The sequence below is a fragment of the Anomaloglossus baeobatrachus genome, chromosome 2, assembly GCF_048569485.1.
Source record: "Anomaloglossus baeobatrachus isolate aAnoBae1 chromosome 2, aAnoBae1.hap1, whole genome shotgun sequence".
NCBI lineage: Eukaryota > Metazoa > Chordata > Amphibia > Anura > Aromobatidae > Anomaloglossus > Anomaloglossus baeobatrachus.
The window spans coordinates 127,466,932-127,494,811 of record NC_134354.1 but is presented as its reverse complement, the minus strand read 5'-3'; the positions used below and the strand labels follow the sequence as shown (position 1 = coordinate 127,494,811).

Sequence of the window (27,880 nt, the reverse complement as noted above, 5' to 3'; positions counted from 1 at the left end):
ACAAAATGTATAGTTTAGATAAATAGTTTAGACTTCAGCTATATGGGAAAAGCGAGATAAAACTTTAGCTTTATTTATACTAAATAGGAGTGTCTAGCCTGAAAATCTGCAGCAAGATATTACCATTGTTTAAGCTTTAAAATCTGCAGCACAGGTAAAATTTGCTGCAGATTTTGTTGTTGTTTTTTTTTTGTTATATATAAATGGTCTTTGAGAAACCTTAAAGTGCTATTTCTTTGTCGCTCCATTGGGAGACCCAGACAATTGGGTGTACAGCTTCTGCCTCTGGAGGCCACACAAGTATTACACATTAAAAAGTGTAACCCCTCCCCTCTGCCTATACACCCTCCTGTGGATCACGGGCTCCTCAGTTTTATGCTTTGTGTGGAAGGAGGCACACATCCACTCATGCATTCTCAGACTTAGTTATGTCGGTTGGAAGAAAAGAGGACCCCCACGGGGCCCCCGGCATGTTCCCTTCTCACCCCACTATGTCGGCGGTGTTGTTAAGGTTGAGGTACCCATTGCGGGTACAGAGGCTGGAGCCACATGCCGTCTCCTTCACCATCCCTTATGCGGCTCTGGGAGAAGTGGGATCCTGAGCGGTCTTCCATTTGCTGGGACCGTGCTCCATCCGCAGCCCCTGAGGGAACCTGCCGGACCGGAGCCTCTTCAACCCCAGGGACCGGGCCCTGCAACTTAAAGGTACTCTGTGTCCCCGTAGGGGATCGTACAGAGAGCGCACCTTCTTCCCGGAAGCCGCGGTAGTTGTAAAACTGAGGAGGCCGGTGGACTTCCGCGCCGACCGTGCCTGCTTCTCGGGCGCGGCCTCAAATTTAGTCCCCGGCTTCACCGCGGCCTAGTCGCAAAAATCCCGCCCCCGGGCCTGCCTGTCAGGTGTAAGGGCGGGATTTCCGACATGATGTCGGATGTGAGGGCTGGAGCATCCTGCATGTCTTCCTCCCCCCTCACTGACCACTGTGGGGACCCCAGATTCCCGCTCTTTGCTGGCGCCGCCCTCGGCCCCACTCCTCCCCTGAGAGCTCCGGCGGCCATTTTCTGGCATTCTGCCGGTGGATGCTTCTCAGTGAACACAGCTCAGCAGCTCCGGGGAATCCAAGACAGGGAATCTGGAGGACACACTCCGCTCGTTAGCGGTCGGTAAGCCACACCGGTCACCCGGTGCTGGCCCCCCTGGGGTGCCGGAATATATATATATATATATATATATATATATATATATATATATATATATATATATATATATATATATATATATATATATATATATATATATATATATATATATATATATATATATATCTCTAATATATATATATATATATATATATATATATATATATATATATATATATATATCTCTAATATATATATATATATATATATATATATATATATATATATATATAATCTGTTCGGTCAGTCCGTATACCTTTTTCCCCATATACCCTCAGTGGTCACTCTCCTAGGAGACAACAGCATGTCGTCCACAAGGAGCAAAGCTACTAAGGCACAGGTTTTTCCATCCACTCATGCATTCTCATATTAGTTATGTCGGTTGGAAGAAAAGAGGGCCCCCGGCATGTTCCCTTCTCACCCCACTATGTCGGCGGTGTTGTTAAGGTTGAGGTACCCATTGCGGGTACAGAGGCTGGAGCCACATGCCGTCTCCTTCACCATCCCTTATGCGGCTCTGGGAGAAGTGGGATCCTGAGCGGTCTTCCATTTGCTGGGACCGTGCTCCATCCGCTGCCCCTGTGGGAATCTGCCGGACCGGAGTCTATTCAACTTCAGGGACCGGGCCCTGCAACTCTAAGGTACTCTGTGTCCCCATTGGGGACTGTGCAGGGAGCGCACCTTCTTCCTGGACGCTGCGGCAGCTGCTGAATTGAGAAGGCCGGCGGACTTCCGCGCCGACCGTGCCTGCTTGTCGGGCGCGGTCTCAAATTTAGTCCCCGGCTTCATCGCGGCCTAGTCGCAAAAATCCCGTCCCCGGGCCTGCCTGTCAGGGGTAAGGGCGGGACTGCCGACCTGACGTCGGATGTGAGGGCCGGACCATCCTGCATGTTTCCTCCCCCCTCACTGATCACTGTGCGGACCCCAGATTCCCTCACTTTCCTGGCGCCGCCCACGGCTCCACTCCTCCCCTGAGAGCTCCGGCAGCCATTTTTTGGCATTCTGCCGGTGGAGGATTCTCAGTGAAGAGCTCTGCAGCTCCGGGGGACCTAAGGCAGGGAATCTGGAGGACACACACTCCGCTTTTTAGCGGACGGTAAGCCACACCGGTCACCCGGTGCTGGTCCCCCTAGGGTGCCGGAATAGATACGTATTTATATATATTTCTTTGTCGCTCCATTGGGAGACCCAGACAATTGGGTGTATAGCTTCTGCCTCCGGAGGCCACACAAAGTATTACACTTTAAAAAGTGTAACCCCTCCCCTCTGCCTATACACCCCCCCCGTGCATCACGGGCTCCTCAGTTTTATGCTTTGTGTTGAAGGAGGCACACATGCACTCATGCTCCCATTTTAGTCAGCAGCAGCTGCTGATTGTATCGGATGGAAGAAAAGAGGGCCTCTAACAGGGCTCCCGGCATGCTCCCTTCTCACCCCACTAAGTCGGCGGTGTTGTTAAGGTTGAGGTACCCATTGCGGGTACACAGGCCGGAGCCACATGCCGTTTTCCTTCCCCATCCCTTAGGGGCTCTGGGAGAAGTGGGATCCTATCCGGTCATCCAGGCACTGGGACCGGGCTCCCTCCGCAGCCCCTGTGGGATTCTGACGGACAGGAGACTGAGTATCATCAGGGACAGGGCCCTGCATCTACAGGTACTCTGTGTCCCCTTGGGGACGGTGCATGGAGCACCTTGGCCTCAGACGCTGCAGCGACTGCGGTGTTGGTATGAGACCGGGACTACCGCGCCGACCGCGCCTGCTTGCCGGCCGCGGTTTTAACTTTAGTCCCCGGCTTTTGCGGCCTAGTGCCTTAAACTCCCGCCCCCGGGCCTGCCAGTCAGGGGGAAGGGCGGGACGGTCGGTCTGACGCCGACAGTGAGGGCTGGAGCACACTTGGCTGTCCTCCGCCCCCCTCACTAATCACTCTGGGGCCAGATTCCCGCACTTTTGTAGTTACGCCCACGGCTCCCTCCTCCCCTGTGAACGCCGACAGCCATGTTTTAAGCACATTCTGCCGGTGGAGGACTTCTGGCAGCACCTCTGGGAGACCCGAGGCAGGGAATCTGGTGGCCACACACCGCTTGAGCGGTCGGTAAGCCACACCGGTCACCCGGTGCTGGACCCCCTAGAGTGCCGAACTGTATATATATATATATATTATATTTGTATACATTTTCTCGGTTCGGCTGTACTGGTAGCTTGTGGCTATATATCCCTCAGTGATCACTCTCCTGGGAGACTACAGCATGTCGTTCACAAGGAGCAAGGGTGCCAAGACACAGGGTTATTTTGCAACCTGTACCTCTTGTGCGGCTATGCTACCTGCAGGTTCCACCTACCCTCACTGTGAGCAATGCTCGGGCCCTGTGGCACTCGCTCAGCCGGAGCCTGGGGCACTGGTGGGACCCTCGGCCCAGGTAGAACCGCCGGCTTCCCCTGTCCAGGCGGCAGGGACAGAGTTTGCAGCTTTTGCTGAGAAACTCTGAGTCACTTTCACAATCCATGGCTCAGTCTATGGACAAATGGTCTGCTAAGATACTAGAAGCTTTGCAGTCCAGACCGGCCCTTACACAGGCCCCGGGCACTGCGGGATCGCCCCCAGGCCCCTCTCGGTCTGCGACGAAGCGTGCTCCTGGGGTGGCCTCTAGTTATTACGTGGAGGACTCCGGCACGGACCGCAGTCCCAGACCGGCTAAGCGGGCTCGCTTAGAATCTTCCCCGACTTCATCACGCTGTTCGGGGTCTCAGCTTGAGGACTCTCTAGAGGATGAGGCGGAGGTCGCAGCCCAGGACTCTGACCCTGACGTTGCTCTCAATCTTGATACACCTGAAGGGGACGCCATAGTAAATGACCTTATAGCGTCCATCAACCAGGTGCTAGATCTTTCTCCCCCAACTCTACCTATAGAGGAGTCGGCCGCACAGCAGGAGAAGCACCAGTTTAGGTTTCCCAAACGTACTCGGAGTGCTTTCTTCGATCACTCGAACTTCAGAGATGCTGTCCAGAAGCACAGGGCTTTCCCGGACAAGCGCTTTACTAAACGCCTTAATGACACACGTTACCCCTTCCCCTCTGACGTAGTTAAGGGTTGGGCTCAATGTCCCAAGGTGGATCCTCCAGTCTCTAGACTGGCGGCTAGATCCGTAGTAGCAGTGGCTGACTGTTCAACGCTCAAGGATGCCACGGACAGGCAGATAGAGCTCCTAATGAAATCCATCTATGAAGCCATAGGCGCGTCCTTTGCCCCAGCCTTTGCAGCAGTGTGGGCACTCCAGGCTATCTCAGCTTGTCTGTCTGAGATTAATGCGGTCACCCGTACCTCTGCTCCGCAAGTGGCGTCTTTGACTTCTCAGGCGTCGGTATTTTCATCCTACGCCATGAATGCTGTCCTGGACTCGGCTAGCCGTACAGCGGTAGCATCCGCCAATTCGGTGGCAGTCCGCAGGGCCATGTGGCTACGTGAATGGAAGGCAGACTCTGCTTCCAAGAAGTTCTTGACCGGTTTGCCTTTTTCTGGCGACCGATTGTTTGGCGAACAATTGGATGAAATTATTAAGCAATCCAAGGGAAAGGACTCGTCCTTACCCCAGCCCAAACCAAAGAGACCTCAGCAGCGAAAAATTCAAGCGAGGTTTCGGTCCTTTCGGCCCTCAGCCAGGTCCGAATCCTCCTCGTCCAACAGGCCACAGAAGAGCCAGAGAAACTCTTCTGCATGGCGGTCTAAGTCACGCCCTCCAAAGACCGCCGGAGGCACCGTCTCCAAGGCGGCCTCCTCATGACTTTCGGCCTCCCCAAACCGCATCCTCGGTCGGTGGCAGGCTCTCCCGCTTTTGCGACGCCTGGTGGCCACATGTCCAAGACCGATGGGTGAGAGACATTCTGTCTCACGGTTACAGGATAGAGCTCAGTTCTCGTCCTCCGACTCGTTTCTTCAGAACATCTCCGCCCCCCGAGCGAGCCGATGCACTTTTTCAGGCGGTGAACACTCTGAAGGCAGAAGGAGTGGTGATTCCCATTCCCCCTCAGGAACGTGGTCGCGGTTTTTACTCAAACCTGTTCGTGGTACCAAAAAAGGACGGTTCATTCCGTCCCGTTTTGGACCTCAAATTGCTCAACAGACATGTGAGAACCAGGCGGTTTCGCATGGAATCCCTCCGCTCTGTCATCGCTTCGATGTCCCAAGGAGACTTCCTAGCATCAATCGACATCAGAGATGCCTATCTCCATGTGCCGATCGCTCCAGAGCATCAACGCTTCCTGCGTTTCGCCATTGGGGACGAACACCTTCAGTTTGTGGCACTGCCTTTCGGCCTGGCGACAGCCCCACGGGTCTTCACCAAGGTCATGGCATCCGTTGTGGCAGTCCTACACTCTCAGGGCCACTCGGTGATCCCGTACTTAGACGATCTCCTAGTCAAGGCACCCTCCCAGGTGGCATGTCAACACAGTCTGACCGTGGCTCTGGAGACTCTCCAGAGGTTCGGGTGGATCATCAATTTCCCAAAGTCAAAATTGACTCCGACCCAATCACTGACTTACCTCGGGATGGAGTTTCATACTCTCTCAGCGATAGTCAAGCTACCGCTGGACAAACAGCGTTCGCTGCAAACAGGGGTGCAATCTCTCCTTCGGGCCCAGTCACACCCCTTGAGGCGCCTCATGCACTTCCTGGGGAAGATGGTGGCAGCAATGGAGGCAGTTCCCTTTGCGCAGTTTCATCTGCGCCCACTCCAATGGGACATTCTCCGCAAATGGGACAAGAGGTCGACGTCCTTAGACAGGAACGTCTCTCTTTCTCTGGCAGCCAAGACCTCTCTTCAGTGGTGGCTTCTTCCCACTTCCCTGTCGAAGGGAAAATCTTTCCTGCCCCCATCCTGGGCTGTGGTCACGACGGACGCGAGTCTGTCAGGGTGGGGAGCGGTTTTTCTCCACCACAAGGCTCAGGGAACCTGGACTCCGACAGAGTCCTCCCTTCAGATCAATGTTCTGGAGATAAGGGCAGTGTATCTAGCCCTAAAAGCGTTCCATCGGTGGCTGGAGGGCAGGCAGATCCGCATACAGTCGGACAACGCCACGGCGGTCGCGTACATCAACCACCAGGGCGGCACTCGCAGTCGTCAAGCCTTCCAAGAAGTTTGGCGGATTCTGCTGTGGGCGGAGGCCACAGCCTCCACCATCTCCGCGGTTCACATCCCGGGCGTAGAAAACTGGGAAGCAGACTTTCTCAGTCGCCAGGGCATGGACGCAGGGGAATGGTCTCTTCACCCGGACGTGTTTCAAGAGATCTGTTGCCGCTGGGGAACGCCGGACGTCGATCTCATGGCGTCTCGGCACAACAACAAAGTCCCGGCATTCATGGCACGGTCTCAGGATCACAGAGCTCTGGCGGCGGACGCCTTAGTTCAGGATTGGTCGCAATTTCGACTGCCTTATGTATTCCCTCCTCTGGCAATGCTGCCCAGAGTGTTGCGCAAGATCAGGTCCGACTGCCGCCGCGCCATCCTCGTCGCTCCAGACTGGCCGAGGAGGTCGTGGTACCCGGACCTGTGGCACCTCACGGTGGGTCAACCGTGGGCGCTCCCAGACCGACCAGACTTGCTGTCTCAAGGGCCATTTTTCCATCTGAATTCTGCGGCCCTCAACCTGACTGTGTGGCCATTGAGTCCTGGCTCCTAGCGTCCTCAGGGTTATCTCAAGAGGTCATTGCCACTATGAGACAGGCCAGGAAACCAACGTCAGCCAAGATCTATCACAGGGCTTGGAGGATCTTCTTAGCCTGGTGCTCTGATAAGGGGTTTACCCCCTGGCCGTTTGCCTTACCCACGTTTCTTTCCTTCCTTCAATCCGGAATGGACAAGGGTTTGTCTCTCGGCTCTCTCAAGGGACAAGTATCGGCGCTTTCCGTGTTTTTTCAAAAGCGTCTAGCCAGGCTTCCGCAGGTCCACACGTTCCTGCAGGGAGTTTGCCACATAGTTCCACCTTACAAGCGGCCGCTGGAACCCTGGGATCTCAACAGGGTTCTACGGGCTCTTCAGAAACCACCTTTTGAGCCGCTGCGGGATGTCTCTCTATCACGTCTTTCGCAGAAGGTGGCATTTCTTCAGCGCTCTATTGGGAGACCCAGACGATTGGGGTATAGCTACTGCCCTCCGGAGGCCACACAAAGCACTACACTAAAAAGTGCAAGGCCCCTCCCCTTCTGGCTATACCCCCCCGTGGTATCACGGGTACTCCAGTTTTCAAGCTTTGTGCGAAGGAGGTCAGACATTCCATGCATAGCTCCACAGATTTTAGTCAGCAGTAGCTGCTGACTATTTCGGATGGAAGAAAAGAGGGCCCATATAGGGTTCCCAGCATGCTCCCTTCTCACCCGTTGATGGTGTTGTAAGGTTGAGGTACCTATTGCTGGTACAGGGGCTGGAGCCCCACATGCTGTTTTCCTTCCACATCCCCTTGTAGGGCTCTGTGGAAGTGGGATCCTGCCGGCCTCAACGCTCTGACGCCGGGCTCCATCCACAGACCCATAGCACCTGGTGGATGCCGAGCAGGAGTACCATCAGGGACAAGGCCCTGCATCATACAGGTACTCTGTGTCCCCGGCAGGCACAGACACACTCCGGGCTGGCTGGGTGTTGTAGTGCGCCGGGGACCGTAACGCTAGAGCTAGTGTTCCTACAGTTTAACTGGGGGACTTTTTTCTGTGTTGTGGGAACGCAGCGCCGACCCCCGCTGGACCGGCGGCGCTGCTGTGACTTTTAGTTCGCCGGGGACACGCCGACCGCGCTTTTACGGCGGTGGCGTTTATAAATCTAGTCCCCGGCTTTTGCGGCCTAGGACGCCGGCAGCTCCGATTCGTTCCCGCCCCCACCCTGTCAATCAGGGTAGGGGAGAGACGCTGTTTCACGGCAGCGACGAGGGCTGGAGCCTGATTTACATGCTCCAGCCCTCTCACTAGGCACAGAGGGAAGCAGGCTTCCCGCTCTTAGTCAGGAACGCCCAGGGCCCGCCCCCCCTCCTCTCTCAGGACGCCGGCAGCCATTACATGCATGTCTGGCTGGAGGAAGGACGCAAGGCTCTGGGAGACCTGGACTAGGGGGCTTTGGAGATCACACACCCGCTCTTAAGCGGGCGGTAAGCGGCTTTTCAGCTGGCCCCTCTAGTGCCTCAGTGTGTATTAGTGTACTGTGTCACTGGACATATATATATTTCCTTATTGCTTGCACTGTGAGGTCGCTTCCTGGCTGTATACCCAGATCGCTCTGAGGAGGCAGCAACATGTCATCCACAAAACGCAAGGCTGCCAAGGCTAGGGCTGTGTACACTGCGTGTGCTGCATGTGGGGCTGCTCTACCAGCAGGCTCCAAGGACCCCCATTGTGTGCAATGCTCAGACCCGGTGCTGCTTCGCCAGCCGGAGTCAGGAGAGATAGTGACCCAGGCTGAGACGCCTGTAAGTCCTGCCCCGGTGTCAGGGACAGACTTTGCAGTTTTTGCTGATAATATGTCTGTGACTATGGCAAAAATCCTTGAAACTTTGCAATCCATGCCTGGGGCTCAGTCTATGGACACGGCGAGGTCTCTGTCCTCTAATCCCCCTCAGTTGGATTTAATCCAGACTGCAAGGGGGTCCCCGGCTTCACAGGCTGAGTATTATGACTCAGATGATAGCCCCAGCCACCCTAAGCGAGCTCGCTGTGAAAGACCCTCAACGTCATCACACTGCTCAGGGTCTCAGCGCAATCAGTCGCTCTGTGATGCGTCTGATGAGAGTGATCAGGAGTCTTATCCTGGAACCCCTCTCAATCTGGATACCCCGGATGGGGACGCCATGGTAAACGATCTTATCTCAGCCATCAATAGACTGTTAGATATTTCTCCCCCAGCTCCTTCAGCAGAGGAGGCAGCTGCAGAGCAGGAGAAGTTTCGTTTTCTCTATCCCAAGCGTAAATTAAGTGCTTTCTTGGATCACTCTGACTTCAGAGAGTCAATCCAGAAACACGACGCTCATCCAGAAAGGCGTTTCTCTAAACGTTCTAAGGATACACGTTTTCCTTTCCCCCCTGATGTGGTCAAGTGCTGGACCCAGTGTCCAAAAGTTGACCCCCCGATTTCCAAACTTGCAGCTAGATCCATAGTTGCAGTGGAGGATGGCGCTTCACTTAAGGATGCCAATGACAGACAGATGGACCTCTGGTTAAAATCTGTCTATGAAGCTATCGGCGCGTCGTTTGCTCCAGCATTCGCAGCCGTATGGGCACTCCAAGCTATTTCAGCAGGGTTAGCAAAAGTGGATGCTATCTTACATCCAGCGGTGCCGCAAGTGGCGTCCCTTACCTCGCAGATGTCCGCGTTTGCGTCTTACGCTATCAATGCGGTCCTAGAATCTACCAGCCGCACCTCAATGGCGTCCGCCAATTCGGTAGTTTTGCGCAGAGCCTTGTGGTTAAAGGACTGGAAAGCAGATGCTGGTTCCAAAAAATGTTTAACCAGCCTGCCTTTATCTAGAGATAGACTGTTTGGCGAGCCATTGGCTGACATCATTAAACAGTCCAAGGGTAAAGACTCTTCTTTGCCCCAGCCCAGGTCAAGCAAACCTCAGCAGAAAAGATGGCAGCAGAAGTTTCAGTCCTTTCGAGGTTCGGGCAAGACACAATTCTCCTCGTCCAAAGGGACTCAGAGGACGCAAAGAAGCTCAGATTCCTGGCGGGCTCACGCGCGCCCCAAGAAAGCAAATGGAGGAACCGCTTCCAAAGCGGCTACCTCATGACTTCCAGCTCCCCCCCTCCGCATCTCCGGTCGGGGGCAGGCTCTCCCGCTTTTCCGTCATTTGGATGTCACAGGTCAAAGACCGGTGGGTGACAGACATTTTGTCTCGCGGGTACAGAATCGAGTTCAGTTCTCGTCCTCCAGCTCGGTTCTTCAGAACCTCCCCACATCCAGACAGAGCAGATGCCCTGCTGCAGGCGGTGGACTCCCTAAGAGCGGAAGGAGTAGTGGTTCCTGTACCGCCTCAGGAACAAGGGAGAGGGTTTTACTCCAATCTCTTTGTGGTTCCAAAAAAGGACGGCTCGTTCCGTCCTGTTCTGGATCTAAAGCTGCTCAACAAACATGTGCACGCCAGGCGGTTCCGGATGGAAACCCTCCGCTCTGTCGTGGCCTCAATGTCTCAAGGAGACTTCCTTGCCTCAATAGACATCAAAGATGCTTATCTCCACGTGCCAATTGCTACAGAACATCAACGTTTTCTACGTTTTGTGATAGGAAACGAACATCTTCAGTTCGTAGCTCTGCCATTCGGTCTGGCGACAGCCCCACGGGTTTTCACCAAGGTCATGGCGGCAGTGGTAGCGGTCTTGCACTCTCAGGGACACTCGGTGATCCCTTACCTAGACGATCTACTTGTCAAGGCACCCTCTCAAGAGGCATGCCAACTCAGTCTACATGCTACACTGGAGACTCTACAGACGTTCGGATGGATCATCAACTTTCCAAAGTCGAATCTGTCTCCGACACAGTCACTAACGTATCTTGGCATGGAGTTCCATACTCGAGCAGCGAGAGTGAAGCTTCCGCTGAACAAGCAGCGGTCACTACAGACAGGGGTGCAATCCCTCCTTCAGGGCCAGTCGCACCCCTTACGGCGCCTCATGCACTTCCTCGGGAAGATGGTGGCAGCCATGGAAGCAGTTCCCTTTGCGCAGTTTCATCTGCGTCCACTTCAATGGGACATTCTCCGCCAATGGGACGGGAAGTCAACGTCCCTGGACAGGAAAGTCTCTCTTTCCCAGACGGCCAAGGACTCTCTACAATGGTGGCTCCTTCCCACCTCATTGTCTCAGGGAAGATCCTTCCTGCCCCCATCCTGGGCAGTGGTCACGACAGATGCGAGTCTGTCAGGGTGGGGAGCAGTGTTTCTCCACCACAGGGCTCAGGGGACGTGGACTCCGCAGGAGTCCACCCTTCAGATCAGTGTTCTGGAAATCAGAGCAGTGTATCTTGCCCTACTAGCCTTCCAGCAGTGGCTGGAAGGAAGGCAGATCCGAATTCAGTCGGACAACTCCACAGCGGTGGCATACATCAACCACCAAGGGGGGACACGCAGTCGGCAAGCCTTCCAGGAAGTCCGGCGGATTCTGATGTGGGTGGAAGCCACGGCCTCCACCATATCCGCAGTTCACATCCCCGGCGTAGAAAACTGGGAAGCAGACTTCCTCAGTCGCCAGGGCATGGACGCAGGGGAATGGTCCCTTCACCCGGACGTGTTTCAGGAAATCTGTCGCCGATGGGGAGTGCCGGACGTCGACCTAATGGCGTCCCGGCACAACAACAAGGTCCCGGCATTCATGGCGAGGTCGCGCGATCAAAGAGCTCTGGCGGCAGACGCATTGGTTCAAGATTGGTCGCAGTTCCGGCTCCCATACGTCTTTCCACCTCTGGCACTCTTGCCCAGAGTGTTACGCAAGATCAGATCCGATTGCAGCCGCGTCATACTCGTCGCCCCAGACTGGCCGAGGAGATCGTGGTATCCGGATCTGTGGCATCTCACGGACGGTCGACCGTGGTCACTGCCAGACCGACCAGACTTACTGTCCCAAGGGCCGTTTTTCCATCAGAATTCTGCGGCCCTGAACCTCACTGTGTGGCCATTGAGTCCTGGATCCTAGCGTCTGCAGGATTATCTCAAGGAGTCGTAGCCACAATGAGACAAGCTAGGAAGTCAACGTCTGCTAAGATCTACCACAGAACGTGGAAGATTTTCTTATCTTGGTGCTCTGCACAGAGAGTATCCCCTTGGCCATTTGCATTGCCCACCTTTCTTTCCTTCCTGCAATCGGGGTTGGAAAAGGGCTTGTCGCTCAGCTCCCTTAAAGGGCAAGTCTCGGCACTGTCGGTGTTTTTTCAGAAGCGTCTAGCACGTCTTCCTAAGGTGCGCACGTTCCTACAGGGGGTCTGTCATATTGTGCCCCCGTACAAGCGGCCGTTAGATCCATGGGATCTGAACAGAGTACTTGTTGCTCTGCAAAAGCCGCCCTTCGAGCCTCTAAAGGACGTTTCCTTTTCTCGCCTGTCACAGAAAGTGGCGTTTCTTGTCGCGATCACATCGCTTCGGCGAGTGTCTGAGCTGGCAGCTTTGTCATCCAAGGCTCCTTTCCTGGTGTTCCACCAGGACAAGGTAGTGCTGCGCCCCATTCCGGAGTTTCTCCCTAAGGTCGTATCCTCGTTTCATCTTAATCAGGATATATCCTTGCCTTCCTTTTACCCTCATCCGGTTCACCGGTATGAAAAGGACTTACGTTTGCTAGATCTGGTGAGAGCACTCAGAATCTACATTTCCCGAACGGCGCCCATGCGCCGTTCCGATGCTCTTTTTGTCCTTGTCGCTGGTCCGCGCAAGGGATTGCAGGCTTCTAAAGCCACCCTGGCTCGATGGATCAAAGAACCAATTCTAGAGGCCTACCGCTCTGCGGGGCTTCCGGTTCCTTCAGGGCTAAAAGCCCACTCAACCAGAGCCGTGGGTGCGTCCTGGGCATTACGACACCAGGCTTCGGCTCAACAGGTGTGCCAGGCAGCAACCTGGTCCAGTCTGCACACTTTCACCAAGCATTATCAGGTGCATACCTATGCTTCGGCGGATGCCAGCTTAGGTAGAAGAGTCCTGCAGGCGGCAGTGACATCCCCGTAGGGGAGGGCTGTTTTTTTGCAGCTCTAACATGAGGTATTTCTTTACCCACCCAGGGACAGCTTTTGGACGTCCCAATCGTCTGGGTCTCCCAATAGAGCGCTGAAGAAGAAGGGAATTTTGTTACTTACCGTAAATTCCTTTTCTTCTAGCTCTTATTGGGAGACCCAGCACCCGCCCTGTTGTCCTTCGGGATTTTTTTGTTGTTTGCGGGTACACATGATGTTCATGTTGAACGGTTTTTTCGGTTCTCCGATGTTTCTCGGAGTTAATTTGTTTAAACCAGTTATTGGCTTCCTCCTTCTTGCTTTGGCACTAAAACTGGAGTACCCGTGATACCACGGGGGGGTATAGCCAGAAGGGGAGGGGCCTTGCACTTTTTAGTGTAGTGCTTTGTGTGGCCTCCGGAGGGCAGTAGCTATACCCCAATCGTCTGGGTCTCCCAATAAGAGCTAGAAGAAAAGGAATTTACGGTAAGTAACAAAATTCCCTTCTTCTAGTGGCAGTTACATCACTCCGAAGAGTGTCAGAGCTTGCAGCGCTGTCATGCAAAGCCCCCTTCCTGGTATTTCACCAGGATAAGGTGGTTCTGCGTCCGGTCCCGGACTTTCTCCCCAAAGTGGTGTCCCCTTTTCATCTCAATCAGGATATCTCCTTACCTTCATTTTGCCCTCATCCAATTCACCAATGTGAAAAGGATTTGCATTTGTTAGATCTAGTGAGAGCACTCCGGATCTACGTGTCTCGTACGGCGCCACTGCGCCGTTCTGATGCGCTCTTTGTCCTTGTCGCTGGCCAGCGTAAGGGGTCGCAGGCTTCCAAGTCAACCTTGGCTCGGTGGATCAAGGAACCGATTTTTGAAGCCTACCGTTCTTCTGGGCTTCCGATTCCTTCAGGGCTGAAAGCCCATTCTACCAGAGCCGTGGGTGCGTCCTGGGCATTGCGGCACCGGGCGACGGCTCAGCAGGTGTGTCAGGCGGCTACCTGGTCGAGTCTGCACACTTTCACTGCACACTTTCACGAAACACTATCAGGTGCATACCTATGCTTCGGCGGATGCCAGTCTAGGTAGGCGAGTCCTTCAGGCGGCGGTTGCCCACCTGTAAGAGGAGGGCCGTTGTCGGCTCTTTTTATCGGGGTATTCTTTTACCCACCCAGGGACTGCTTTTGGACGTCCCAATTGTCTGGGTCTCCCAATGGAGCGACAAAGAAGAAGGGAATTTTGTTTACTTACCGTAAATTCCTTTTCTTCTAGCTCCTATTGGGAGACCCAGCACCCGCCCCTGTTCCCTTCGGGCTGGTTGTTCTTTTGTGTACACATGTTGTTCATGTTGAGTTGTTCTTTTGGTTCATGGTTTTCAGTTCTCCGAACATCCTTCGGATTGAATTTACCTTAGACCAATTTATAAGTTTCCTCCTTCCTGCTTTTGCACCAAAACTGAGGAGCCCGTGATGCACGGGGGGGTGTATAGGCAGAGGGGAGGGGTTACACTTTTTAAAGTGTAATACTTTGTGTGGCCTCCGGAGGCAGAAGCTATACACCCAATTGTCTGGGTCTCCCAATAGGAGCTAGAAGAAAAGGAATTTACGGTAAGTAAACAAAATTCCCTTCATTTCTGTTCGGTCGGGCTGTATACCCTTTTTTGCCCATATACCCTCAGTGATCATTCTCCTAGGAGACAACAGCATGTCGTCCACAAGGAGCAAAGCTGTTAATGCACAGGGTTTTTTTGCGGCCTGTACCTCTTGTGGGGCTATGTTACCTGCGGGTTCCACCTACCCTCACTGTGACCAATGCTCGACCCCTGTTTCGCTTGCTCAGCCGGAGCCTCGGTCACTAGTGGGCCCCTCGGCTCACGTAGACCCCCCCCTGCTCCCCCTGTCCAGGCGGCAGGGACAGAGTTCGCCTCTTTTGCTGAGAAACTCTGAGTCACTTTCACAATCCATGGCTCAGTCTATGGACAAATGATCTGCCAAGCTGCTAGAAGCTTTGCAGTCCAGACCGGTCCTTACACAGGCCCCGGCCCCTGTTGGATCGTCGCCTCCAGGCCCCTCTCGGTCCGCGCCGCAGCGCGCTCCCAGGTTGGGCCCTAGGTCTCACGTGGAGGACTCCTGCCCGGACCACAGTCCTAGACAGGCTAAGCGGGCTCGCTGGGAATCTTCCCCGACTTCTTCACGCTGCTCGGGTTCCCAGCTTGAGGACTCTCTGGAGGACGAGGCGGACGTCGCAGCTCAGGGCTCTGACCCTGACGTCGCCCTTAACCTTGATACACCTGAAGGGGACGCCTTAGTGAATGATCTTATCTCGTCCATCAACCAGGTGTTGGATCTCTCTCCCCCGCCTCCTACTGTAGAGGAGTCGGCGTCTCAGCAGGAGAAACACCAGTTTCGGTTCCCCAAACGTACACGTAGTGCGTTTTTCGATCACTCTAACTTCAGAGATGCTGTCCAGAAGCCCAGAGCGGTTCCGGACAAGCGCTTTACTAAGCGCCTCACTGACACGCGTTACCCCTTCCCCTCTGAAGTCGTTAAGGGTTGGGCTCAATGTCCCAAGCTGGATCCTCCAGTCTTTAGATTGGCGGCTAGATCTGTGGTATCGGTTGCAGATGGCTCATCGCTAAAGGATGCCACTGACAGGCAGATAGAGCTCCTGGTGAAGTCCATCTATGAGGCCACGGGCGCGTCTTTTGCCCCGGCCTTTGCAGCCGTGTGGGCATTCCAAGCTATCTCAGCTTGTCTGGCTGAGATTAATGCTGTCACACGTAATTCTGCTCCGCAAGTTGCGTCTTTGACTTCTCAAGCGTCAGCTTTTTCTTCCTACGCCATGAACGCAGTCCTAGACTCTGCTAGCCGTACAGCTGTGGCATCCGCTAACTCTGTGGCAGTCCGCAGGGCCATGTGGCTGCGCGAATGGAAGGCAGACTCTGCCTCCAAGAGGTTCTTAACCGGTTTGCCGTTTTCTGGCGACCGCTTGTTTGGCGAACGATTGGATGAGATTATTAAGGAATGCAAGGGAAAGGACTCCTCCTTACCCCAGTCCAAACCTAAGAGACCTCAGCAACGGAAAATACAATCGAGGTTTCGGTCCTTTCGTCCCTCCGCCAAGCCCCAATCCTCTTCGTCCAGCAGGCCGGAGAAAGGCCAGAGGAACTCCTATGCGTGGCGGTCCAAGTCACGCCCCCAAAAGGCCGCAGGAGGCACTGCCTCCAAGGCGGCCTCCTCATGACTCTCGGCATCCCCTAGCCGCATCCTCGGTCGGTGGCAGGCTCTCCCGCTTTGGCGACGCCTGGTGGCCACATGTTCAAGACCGATGGGTGAGAGACATTCTGTCTCACGGTTACAGGATAGAGTTCAGCTCTCGTCCTGCGGCTCGTTTCTTCAGAACCTCTCCGCCCCCCGCTCAGGCCGACGCACTTTTTCAGGCAGTGGACGCTCTGAAGACAGAAGGAGTTGTGATCCCCTTTCCCCTTCAGGAACGTGGTCGCGGCTTTTACTCCAACTTGTTCGTGGTGCCAAAAAAGGACGGATCATTCCGTCCCGTTCTGGACCTCAAACTACTCAACAGACATGTGAGAACCAGACGGTTTCGGATGGAATCTCTCCGCTCGGTCATCGCCTCGATGTCACAAGGAGACTTCCTAGCATCGATCGACATCAAGGATGCTTATCTCCACGTGCCGATCGCACCCGAACATCAACGCTTCTTGCGTTTCGCCATCGGGGACGAACACCTTCAGTTCGTGGCATTGCCTTTCGGCCTGGCGACAGCCCCACGGGTTTTCACCAAAGTCATGGCATCCGTTGTGGCGGTCCTACACTCTCAGGGCCACTCGGTGATTCCCTACTTAGACGATCTCCTAGTCAGGGCCCCTTCTCGGGTGGCGTGTCAACACAGCCTTACCGTCGCTCTGGCGACTCTCCAGCAGTTCGGGTGGATCATCAACTTCCCGAAATCCAAGTTGACACCGACCCAATCACTGACTTACCTCGGGATGGAGTTTCATACTCAGTCAGCGGTAGTCATGCTACCGCGGGACAAACAGCTTTCTCTGCAGGCAGGGGTGCAATCTCTTCTTCGGGGTCAGTCACACCCCTTAAGGCGCCTCATGCACTTCCTGGGGAAGATGGTGGCAGCGATGGAGGCAGTGCCGTTCGCGCAATTCCATCTGCGGCCACTCCAATGGGACATTCTCCGCAAATGGGACAGGAGGTCGGCTTCCCTCAACAGGAAAGTCTCTCTTTCCCTTGCAACCAAGACGTCTCTTCAGTGGTGGCTCCTTCCCAATTCTCTATCGCAGGGAAAATCCTTCCTACCCCCAACCTGGGCTGTGGTCACCACGGACGCGAGCCTGTCAGCGTGGGGAGCGGTTTTTCTCCACCACAGGGCTCAGGGAACCTGGACTCCGATAGTCTTCCCTTCAGATCAATGTTCTGGAGATAAGGGCAGTGTATCTATCCTATTGGCTTTCCATCGGTGGCTGGAGGGCAGGCAGATCCGTATCCAGTCGGACAACGCCACTGCCGTCGCTTACATCAACCACCAAGGCGGCACTCGCAGTCGTCAAGCCTTCCAGGAAGTCCGGCGGATTCTGCAGTTGGTGGAAGCCACAGCCTCCACCATCTCCGCAGTTCACATCCCGGGGGTAGAAAACTGGGAAGCAGATTTTCTCAGTCGTCAGGGCATGGATGCGGGGGAATGGTCTCTACACCCAGAAGTGTTCCGAGAGATGTGTCGCCGCTGGGGAACGCCGGACGTCGATCTCATGGCGTCACGGCACAACAACAAAGTCCCGGCATTCATGGCACGGTCTCAGGATCACAGAGCTCTGGCGGCGGACGCGTTAGTTCAGGATTGGTCGCAGTTTCGACTGCCTTATGTGTTTCCTCCTCTGGCGATGCTGCCCAGAGTGTTACGCAAGATCAGGTCCGACTGCCGTCGCGCCATTCTCGTCGCTTCAGACTGGCCGAGGCGGTCGTGGTACCCGGATCTGTGGCATCTCACGGTGGGTCAACCGTGGGCGCTTCCAGACCGCCCAGACTTGCTGTCACAAGGCCCGTTTTTCCATCTGAATTCTGTGGCCCTCAACCTGACTGTGTGGCCATTGAGTCCTGGCTCCTAGCGTCTTCAGGGTTATCTCAGGATGTCATTGCCACCATGAGACAGGCCAGGAAGCCAACGTCCGCCAAGATCTATTACAGGTCTTGGCAAATCTTCTTATCCTGGTGCTCTGATAACGGTTTTCATCCATGGCCGTTTGCCTTACCCACTTTTCTTTCATTCCTTCAATCCGGAATGGACAAGGGTTTGTCACTCGGCTCTCTCAAGGGCCAAGTATCGGCGCTCTCCGTATTTTTTCAAAAGCGCTTAGCCAGGCTTCCGCAGGTCCGCACGTTCCTGCAGGGAGTTTGCCACATAGTCCCACCTTACAAGCGTCCGCTGGAACCCTGGGATCTTAACAGGGTGCTAACGGCTCTTCAGAAACCACCTTTCGAGCCGCTGCGGGATGTCTCTTTATCACGTCTTTCGCAGAAGGTGGCATTTCTAGTGGCAGTTACATCACTCCGGAGAGTGTCTGAGCTTGCAGCGCTGTCATGCAAAGCCCCCTTCCTGGTGTTTCACCAGGATAAGGTGGTTCTGCGTCTGGTCCCGGATTTTCTCCCTAAGGTGGTATCTCCTTTTCATCTAAATCAGGATATCTCCTTGCCTTCATTTTGCCCTAATCCAATTCACCAATGTGAAAAGGATTTGCACTCTTTGGATCTGGTGAGAGCACTCCGACTCTACGTGTCTCGCACGGCGCCCCTGCGTCGTTCAGATGCGCTCTTTGTCCTTGTCGCTGGCCAGCGTAAGGGTTCGCAGGCTTCCAAGTCCACCTTGGCTCGGTGGATCAAGGAACCGATTCTCGAAGCCTACCGTTCTTCTGGGCTTCCGCTTCCTTCAGGGCTGAAAGCCCATTCTACCAGAGCCGTGGGTGCGTCCTGGGCATTGCGGCACCGGGCTACGGCTCAGCAGGTGTGTCAGGCAGCTACGTGGTCTAGTCTGCACACTTTCACGAAACACTATCAAGTGCATACCTATGCTTCGGCAGTCTAGGTAGGCGAGTCCTTCAGGCGGCGGTTGCCCACCTGTAAGAGGGGGCCGTTTCGGCTCTTTTTATTGAGGTATTCTTTTACCCACCCAGGGACTGCTCTTGGACGTCCCAATTGTCTGGGTCTCCCAATGGAGCGACAAAGAAGAAGGGAATTTTGTTTACTTACCATAAATTCCTTTTCTTCTGGCTCCTATTGAGAGACCCAGCACCCGCCCCTGTTCCCTTCGGGCTGGTTGTTCTTTTGTGTACACGTGTTGTTCATGTTGAATTGTTCTTTTGGTTCATGGTTTTCAGTTCTCCGAACATCCTTCGGATTGAATTTACCCTAGACCAATTTATAAGTTTTCTCCTTCCTGCTTTTGCACCAAAACTGAGGAGCCCGTGATCCACGGGAGGGTGTATAGGCAGAGGGGAGGGGTTACACTTTTTAATGTGCAATACTTTGTGTGGCCTCCAGAGGCAGAAGCTATACACCCAATTGTCTGGGTCTCCCAATAGGAGCTAGAAGAAAAGGAATTTACGGCAAGCAAACAAAATTCCCCTTTTTCCAATCTCATTATGTCACACAGAACAGTCAAGGCATACTTATTGTTAACATACAAACCAAGCCCAACATAAATTCTTTCTTATACGTTTGTGTCTTTTTCATCTCCATCTGACGATTAGTGAATCCAGATTCACCAAGCTGAATGGGCGATCCTCTTTTTGCACTGCTAAAACTAATTTCCCAGCAACACCCTGCTTCTCCTCAATGTTGCAGGTCCCTCCCTCTCCTCTGTTCCCCTGCCTACCTCCACCTCTCTGAGTTGATGACTCAAAGTTGTACTAGAAGTCACTGATGTATGTGTGAAACATCACAGGCTTACAGTACAGCTTTGCTATGAAGTGCGCAGCTCTGCTTTTCCTCCACGAGAGATTTTTGCCACATTGTCAACCTAATCTGTATGCACTCTATCCCTCTATGCATGGTATGGTCCCGTACACTAGATTGTCACATACATCACAATAGCTGCTTGTATGATTTTTTCTTTATCGTTCCTATGGGAGACCCAGACATTGGGTGTATAGCTTCTGCCTCCGGAGGACACACAAAGTACTACACTCAAAAGTGTAGCTCCTCCCTCTGAGCTTATACACCCCCTGGAGAACCAGATCTAGCCAGTTTATCGCTTTGTGTTCAGGAGGCATACATCCACACATGCATTCTCATCTGATTTTTCATTTTTGGAAAGAGTTTGAAGAAAAGCGGGTCCAAGCCTGGACCCCCGGCATGTCCCTTCTCACCCCACTGTGTCGGTGGTGCTGTTAAGGTTGATTCCAAGGCTGGAGCCTTACATGCCGTGCTCCTTCACCATCCCTCCGGGGCTCTGGCTTGAAGTGGGAGCCAGCACGGTTCTCCATGCTTGGCATGAGACCGGTCTCCATCCGCAGCCCTTCAGGATCCTGCTGGACCGGAGCACTCATCCCCAGGGACTTGGAACCCTGTGTCTCAGCAAGCTAAGTACCTGAGACGTTTATATATGGGGGTCCCTTGTACTTTATTGTTGTGGGAGAGTGTGCTGAGTGATTTTTATGACATTTCCGGCGGGTTCTCTGGCTGTCGCCTGAGAACCGCGCCGATGGTGCCTGCGCGCCGGCCGCACCGCTCAAAATTAGGCCCCGCCTTCGCCCGGAGGCCTACTTTCGGTTTCACTGCCCTCGCATGTCATTCATGCAGAGGGACAGTGCGGCTCCGCCCAGCGGCCGTTCTACAAAGGGGAGAGACACTCCTCACTGAGTACATGTCTCCTCCCCTGTAAGTCTCTTTGGCCCTCCACATCCCGCTCTCAGAGTGAGTCCCGCCCCCTCTCTTCGCTCCGGCGGCCATTTTCTCAGCGGTTTTCCCTGCGATCACCACTGGTCTGCAGCATCCCTGCTGAGGTGATTGGGGGTCCGGGCTTCGGGATCTGGAGGGCACACAAACCGCTCCAGCGGTCTGGTAAGCCACAACCTCCGGTTGTGGACCTTCTGTATATACTCTCTGGGGGTCATTCTGGCAGAGCCCCCATTCCAGCAGCATGTCTCACACGAGGAGCAAGGCTGTATTCAGTATGCACTGCATGTAAGCTCCTACTGCCTGAACCGAGCACCTATCCACATTATCCACACCTATCCTATCCTGCTCTAACCTGACGATGCCTCAGCCTGGAATCGTACCCCCAGGGGTCTCTCCGGCTGCTCCGGCTCCTGTGGCTGAACCCCCGGCTTGGGTAGAATCCTTATCTAGGTCTATCTCCCAGTCTTTTGCCGACTCCATGGGACAGCTGTCCAGGACTTTGCTGAACATGCATCAGCCCCCTTCACAGGGTGCCTCTGCTGCTAGGGCTCTCTCAGCGGAGCTCACAGAGGATTCATCATCTGGTCCCAGACCCTGTCCTCCTAAAAGGAGACGCAGAGCTCCATCTCCTTCCTCGTCCCGCGGCTGTTTCAGAAGCTGACTCGCGGGATGAGGAGGATGCCTTTACAGGGGGCTCGGAGGCTAACTCCATGTGCCCCATTGATCTGTCCGAAACCGACTCAGATGTTAGTGATTTGATTGCGTCCATTAATTCTGTACTGGATCTCAATCCGCCAGTATCAGAGGAGCAACCCTCTCTGGCAGAAAAGCACCAGTTTACCTCGCCTAAGAGGACAAAGAGTGTGTTCTTTAACCACTCCAGTTTTCAGGCCGCTGTGACCAAGCCTAGGGCCTGTCCTGACAAACGCTTCCCAAAGCGCCGTTCTGATGACCGTTTTCCCTTTCCACCTGAGGTGGTCAAGGAGTGGGCTCATTAACCAAAGGTAGACCCCCCGGTGTCTAGACTCTCAGCCTGGACCGTTGTATCAGTGGCTGATGGCACCTCTCTTAAGGATTCCACTGACAGCCAGGTCGACCTTCTAGCCAAATCTGTATATGAGGCGGCAGGGGCCTCGTTCTCCCCAACTTTTGCAGCAGTGTGGGCTCTCAAAGCCATCTCTGCTTCTCTGGAGGAGATGCATTCCCTCGCCAGGGAATCTATGCCCGAAATGGTTGCCTTAACCTCCCAAGCTTCAGCTTTTTCATCCTATGCCATGTCTGCCATGCTGGAGGCTTCTCACCGCACTGCGGTGGCTTCGGCTAATTCCCTCGCTATCCGCAGGATCCTGTGACTTCGAGAGTGGAAGGCAGATGCTTCCTCAAAGAAGTTCCTTGCTGGACTCCCTTTTGCTGGGTCCAGGCTGTTCGGTGAACAACTGGATGAAATTATTAAGGAGGCTACTGGCGGGAAGAGTACTTCCATGCCACAAACCAAAACCAGGAAACCTGTCCAGGGCAGGAAGCAGTCGAGGTTTCGTTCCTTTCGTTCCTCCAACTGGTCGTCCTCTAAGCCCTCGGCCTCGTCCTCTAGCTCAGCCAAGGACCAAAAACCCAACTGGCGCACGAAGCCGCGTCCTAGACCGCAGGAGCTGCTGCCATTAAGGCAGCCTCCTCTTGACTATCTGGCCCCGCCAGCAACGTCCTTGGTCGGTGAAAGGCTCTCCCACTTTGGCGACGTGTGGTTTCAACACGTCTCTGATCAGTGGGTGCGGGATATCATCTCCCACGGCTACAGGATAGAATTCTATCCAGCCCGCCAAACAGATTTTTTTCTGTCAACTTCCCCCCTGCTCCAAGGCCGCCGCCTTCTCACAGGCCGTGGCATCCTTGCAGGCCAACGGAGTAATGTTACCGGTTCCCGCCTGGGAACGGTTCAGAGGTTTCTACTCAAATCTCTTCCTAGTCCCCGAAAAGGACGGTTCCTTCCGGCCCATCCTGGATCTCAAGCTTCTCAACAAGCATGTTCAGGTGCGGCATTTTCGCATGGAGTCTCTGCGATCACTCATTGCCTCAATGACCCAAGGAGATTCCTAGCATCCATCGACATCAGAGATGCCTATCTGCATGTACCAATTGCAGTTTCACACCAGCGTTGGCTACGTTTTGCAATCGGAGAGGAACATTTCCAATTCGTGGCTTTTCCCTTCGGGTTAGCCACGGCCCCTCGAGTATTCACCAAGGTCATGGCAGCAGTGGTTGCGGTTCTGCACCTCCAGGGGTTGGCAGTGATCCCTTTTCCTGGTCGGCCTTCTAGTCAAGGCTTCATCCAGTGCAGACTGTCAGCGGAGTGCCTCGCTCACTCTCGCCACTCTAGTCCAATTCGGGTGGCTTGTCATTCTGCCCAAGTCCACTCTCACTCCGACCCAGAAGCTCACGTACCTAGGGATGCAATTCGAGACTCTGCCGGCACTTGTGAAGCTGCCCTTAGTCAAACAGCAGTCCCTCCACTGGCGGTGCGCTCTCTGCTGAGGCCCCGCCGTCATTCCATCAGGCACCTAATGCAGGTGCTGGGTCAGATGGTGGTGTCAATGGAAGCGGTTCTCTTTGCCCAGTTCCATCTGCGTCCTCTGCAGCTGGACATTCTCCGCTGTTGGGACAAGCGGACTTCCTCCTTGCACAGATTAGTGGCTCTGTCGCCACAGACCAGGGGCTCCCTTCAGTGGTGGCTTCGGCCCCTCTCTCTTCAGGGACGCTCCTTCCTGGCCCCGTCCTGGGTGATCCTCACCACGGATGCCAGTCTATCCGGCTGGGGAGCAGTATATCTCCACCACAGAGCGCAGGGCACTTGGACTCCGTCCGAATCAGCCCTCTCGATCAATGTGCTGGAAACCAGAGCTGTCCTTCTAGCTCTCTTAGCCTTTCACCACCTGTTGGCGGGCAAGCACATTCGAGTCCAGTCAGACAACGCGACAGCGGTTGCCTACATCAACCACCAGGGCGGGACACTCACCGCCTGGCAATGTTGGAGGTTCAACGCATCCTTCAGTGGACGGAGGACTCCAAGTCCACCATATCCGCAGTCCACAGCCCAGGCGTGGAAAGCTGGGAGGCAGATTATCTCAGCCGTCAAACCGTGGACAGCGGCAAGTGGACTCTGCATTCGGCAGTGTTTTGGCACTCTGCCGCAAGTGGGGCACTCCGGAAGTGGATCTTTGCTCCCACGATCCTCAGGCCTTTGCAGCGGACGCGCTGGTTCAAGATTGGTCCCAGTTTCTTCTGTCTTACGTGTTTCCCCCTCTAGTTCTTGCCCAGAGTCCTGCGCAAGATCAGAATGGAGGGCCGTCGGGTCATTCTCATTGCTCCAGACTGGCCCAGGCGAGCTTGGTACCCAGACCTGCTCCATCTGTCCGTAGAGGCGCCGTGGCATCTCCCGGACCGTCTAGACCTTCTCTCACAAGGTCCGTTTTTCCGCCAGAATTCTGCGGCTCTTAGATTGACGGCGTGGTTCTTGAGTCCTGGATCTTGACGACTTCTGGTATCCCTCCTGAAGTCATCTCCACTATGACTCGGGCTCGGAAGTATTCCTTGGCCAAGATCTATCACAGGACCTGGAGAATTTTCCTGTCCTGGTGTCGCTCTTCCGGCCATGCTTCTTGGCCTTTTTCCTTGCCGACCCGCCTGTCCTTTCTACAGTCCGGTCTACAGCTAGGACTATCCCTCAAGGGATAGGTCTCTGCTCTGTCAGTGTTGTTCCAGCGGCATATCGCCCGGCTGGCTCAGGTGCCCTCCTTCATGCAGGGCGCATTCCACATCATTCCGCCTTACCGGCGGCCTTTGGATCCCTGGGACCTTAATCTGGTCCTCACGGCTTTCCAGAAACCCCCCTTTGAGCCTCTTAGGGAGGTTTCTTTGTCTCGTCTTTCACAGAAAGTGGTCTTTCTAGTGGCCATAGCTTCTCTCAGGAGAGTCTGATTTGGCTGCGCTCTCTTCGGAGTCACCTTTTTTGGTTTTTCATCAGGACAAGGTGGTTCTCCGTCCGACTCCGGACTTTTAAGGTGGTTTCTCCTTTCCACCTTAACCAGGACATTTCCCTGCCTTCCTTTTGTCCGGCTCCTGTTCATCGCTTTGAAAAAGCGTTGCATACGCTGGATCTGGTGCGGGTGCTCCGGATCTATGTGTCTCGCACCGCTGTTCTTAGGCGGCGCACCTCTCTTTTTGTGCTGACCACAGGTCGGCGTAAGGGCCCCTCGGTTTCTAAGCCGACCCTAGCTCGTTGGATTAGGTCGGCCATTTCTGACGCCTACCAGTGTACTCAGGTGCCTCCCCCGCCGGGGATCAAGGCACACTCGACCAGAGCTGTCGGTGCCTCTTGGCCTTTCAGGCACCAGGCTACGGCTCAGCAGGTCGGTCAGGCTGCCACTTGGACTAGTCTGCATACCTTTTCGAAGCACTACCAAGTGCATGCTCATGCTTCGGCAGATGCGAGCTTGGGCAGACGCACCCTTCAGGCGGCTGTCGCCCATTTGTGAAGTTAGATTTCGCCTACTTCTCAGTTTTCTGTTTATTCCCACCCATGGACTGCTTTGAGACGTCCCATGGTCTGGGTCTCCCATAGGAACGATGAAGAAAAAGAGAATTTTGTTTACTTACCGTAAATTCTTTTTCTTATAGTTCCGTAATGGGAGACCCAGCACCCTCCCTGTTGCCTGTTGGCAGTTTCTTGTTCCGCGTGTTATCACCGGCTGTTGTTGTAGACAGAGGCTCCGGCTGTTCCGGTTCTTGCTCTATCTCTACTTGTGGGTGGCTACTCTCCTTCAGCTTTTGCACTAAACTGGGTATATTTGGTTATCCAGGGGGTGTATATGCTCGGAGGGAGGAGCTACACTTTTTAGTGTAGTACTTTGTGTGTCCTCCGGAGGCAGAAGCTATACACCCATGGTCTGGGTCTCCCAATACGGAACTATAAGAAAAAGAATTTATGGTAAGTAAACAAAATTCTCTTTATTTATTGTAAATGTAGAATACATTCTATGTCAGTGGCTGAGAGCTGTGAGAGACATGCTGGGAGCGACTTTGACAAGGGGCAGAGGAACTACAGCAGGATTATTTCAATGCCAACTGGAGGGGATCATTAGGGCGTACTATGTGCAAATTGGAACAAATTTAAACATGTTATATTTGCACAAAAAGCACTGTACATTCTTATAAACTATATTGTAATGTGAGAAATAACCCTTTAATTTATTTGCTTATACTCCACTTTGGATTGAAACCGATATCTACACCAAAATTCATCTTCATTTTTTTTCTGTAGGGTGTTCACAGAGCATAATCCTTTTTTGTGTGTGTACCATGTGTTTTGCCGATTTAATTGCAATCTCGTTTTTCTCCAGATTGTGAACAAATGGAACACTGCATTGATCGGGCTCATGACTTACTTCCGCGAGGCTGTGGTAAATACGCAGGAGTTGCTTGATCTGTTGGTGAAATGTGAGAACAAAATTCAAACCAGAATTAAGATCGGTCTGAACTCCAAAATGCCAAGTCGTTTCCCACCAGTGGTTTTCTACACTCCCAAAGAACTTGGTGGTTTGGGGATGTTGTCTATGGGGCACGTGCTTATCCCACAATCTGATCTCAGGTAAAAATTGCTTATAAGTCATTATACATCACTTTTTATATACTTATGCTCCAATACGTGTAATGATTTCCCTTCCTTTTCTTTCTTTACAGGTGGTCTAAACAGACAGATGTTGGAATCACCCATTTCCGCTCCGGTATGAGCCATGAAGAGGACCAGCTCATTCCAAACTTGTATCGCTACATCCAGCCATGGGAGAGCGAGTTTATCGATTCTCAGAGAGTTTGGGCTGAATATGCTCTGAAGAGGCAGGAAGCCATTGCTCAGAACAGGTACTCGCACTTTTCCATTATCCTGCAGACAAAGGTTTGTAGTTGCAGTTCAGGGAGTTGAAAAATGTTTCTTTATTACAGACGTCTTACACTTGAAGATTTGGAGGATTCATGGGATAGAGGTATCCCACGTATCAACACACTCTTCCAGAAGGACAGGCACACTTTGGCCTATGACAAAGGATGGAGAGTCCGTACAGATTTCAAACAATACCAGGTAATGTGGCATCATGTAGTTATCGATAGTCTGTCCTTTGTTTGTGCTGCTTATAATATTTAACCATACTTTTTTCCTTAGGTATTGAAACAAAACCCATTCTGGTGGACACATCAGAGACACGACGGGAAACTTTGGAATTTGAATAATTACCGTACAGACATGATCCAGGCCCTTGGAGGAGTGGAAGGCATCTTGGAGCATACACTGTTTAAAGGCACTTACTTTCCAACATGGGAGGGTCTCTTCTGGTAGGGAACGATCATTTAATTACAGAATAGTTTTATTATAGACCTCTTTGATTTAAACTTTTAAGGCTATGCGGACACGTTGCTTTTTCTTTGTCGCTCCATTGGGAGACCCAGACAATTGGGTGTATAGCTTCTGCCTCCGGAGGCCACACGAAGTATTACCCTTTTAAAAAAGTGTAACCCCTCCCCTCTGCCTATACACCCTCCCGTGGATCACGGGCTCCTCAGTTTTATGCTTTGTGTGGAAGGAGGCACACATCCACTCATAGATAATCTTTTTTTTTTTTTTCTTTTTTTTTTTTTTATCATACATAGTATCACAGAAGAAAAGAGGTCCCCTATGGGGTCCCCGGCATGCTCCCTTCTCACCCCACTATGTCGGCGGTGTTGTTAAGGTTGAGGTACCCATTGCGGGTACAAAGGCTGGAGCCACATGCCGTCTCCTTCACCATCCCTTATGCGGCTCTGGGAGAAGTGGGAGCTTCATCGGTCATTCACCTGCTGAGACCGTGCTCCATCCGCAGCCCCTGGTGGAACCTGCTGGACCGGAGCATTTTCATCCTCAGGGACCGGGCCCTGCACCTTCAAGGTACTCTGTGTCCCCATGGGGGGACGGTACGGGGAGAGAGGTTGCCTCTCTCCCCAGTAGCGCCGTCCGTTCTTTTTTTCATCGGACTTCCGCGCCGGCCGTGCCTGCTTGTCGGGCACGGCCTT

General features: G+C 53.6%; 1 protein-coding gene across 1 annotated transcript in view; it reads left to right on the top strand.

The window, feature by feature from the left end:
• The window catches only part of PRPF8 (pre-mRNA processing factor 8), a 148,413-nt gene that overhangs the window by 41,545 nt on the left and 78,988 nt on the right, over positions 1–27,880 (top strand). Inside the window, 4 exon segments of the mRNA XM_075335330.1 lie at positions 26,179–26,426; positions 26,519–26,698; positions 26,780–26,915; positions 26,997–27,166. Coding sequence (XP_075191445.1) covers positions 26,179–26,426; positions 26,519–26,698; positions 26,780–26,915; positions 26,997–27,166 — 734 coding nt within the window.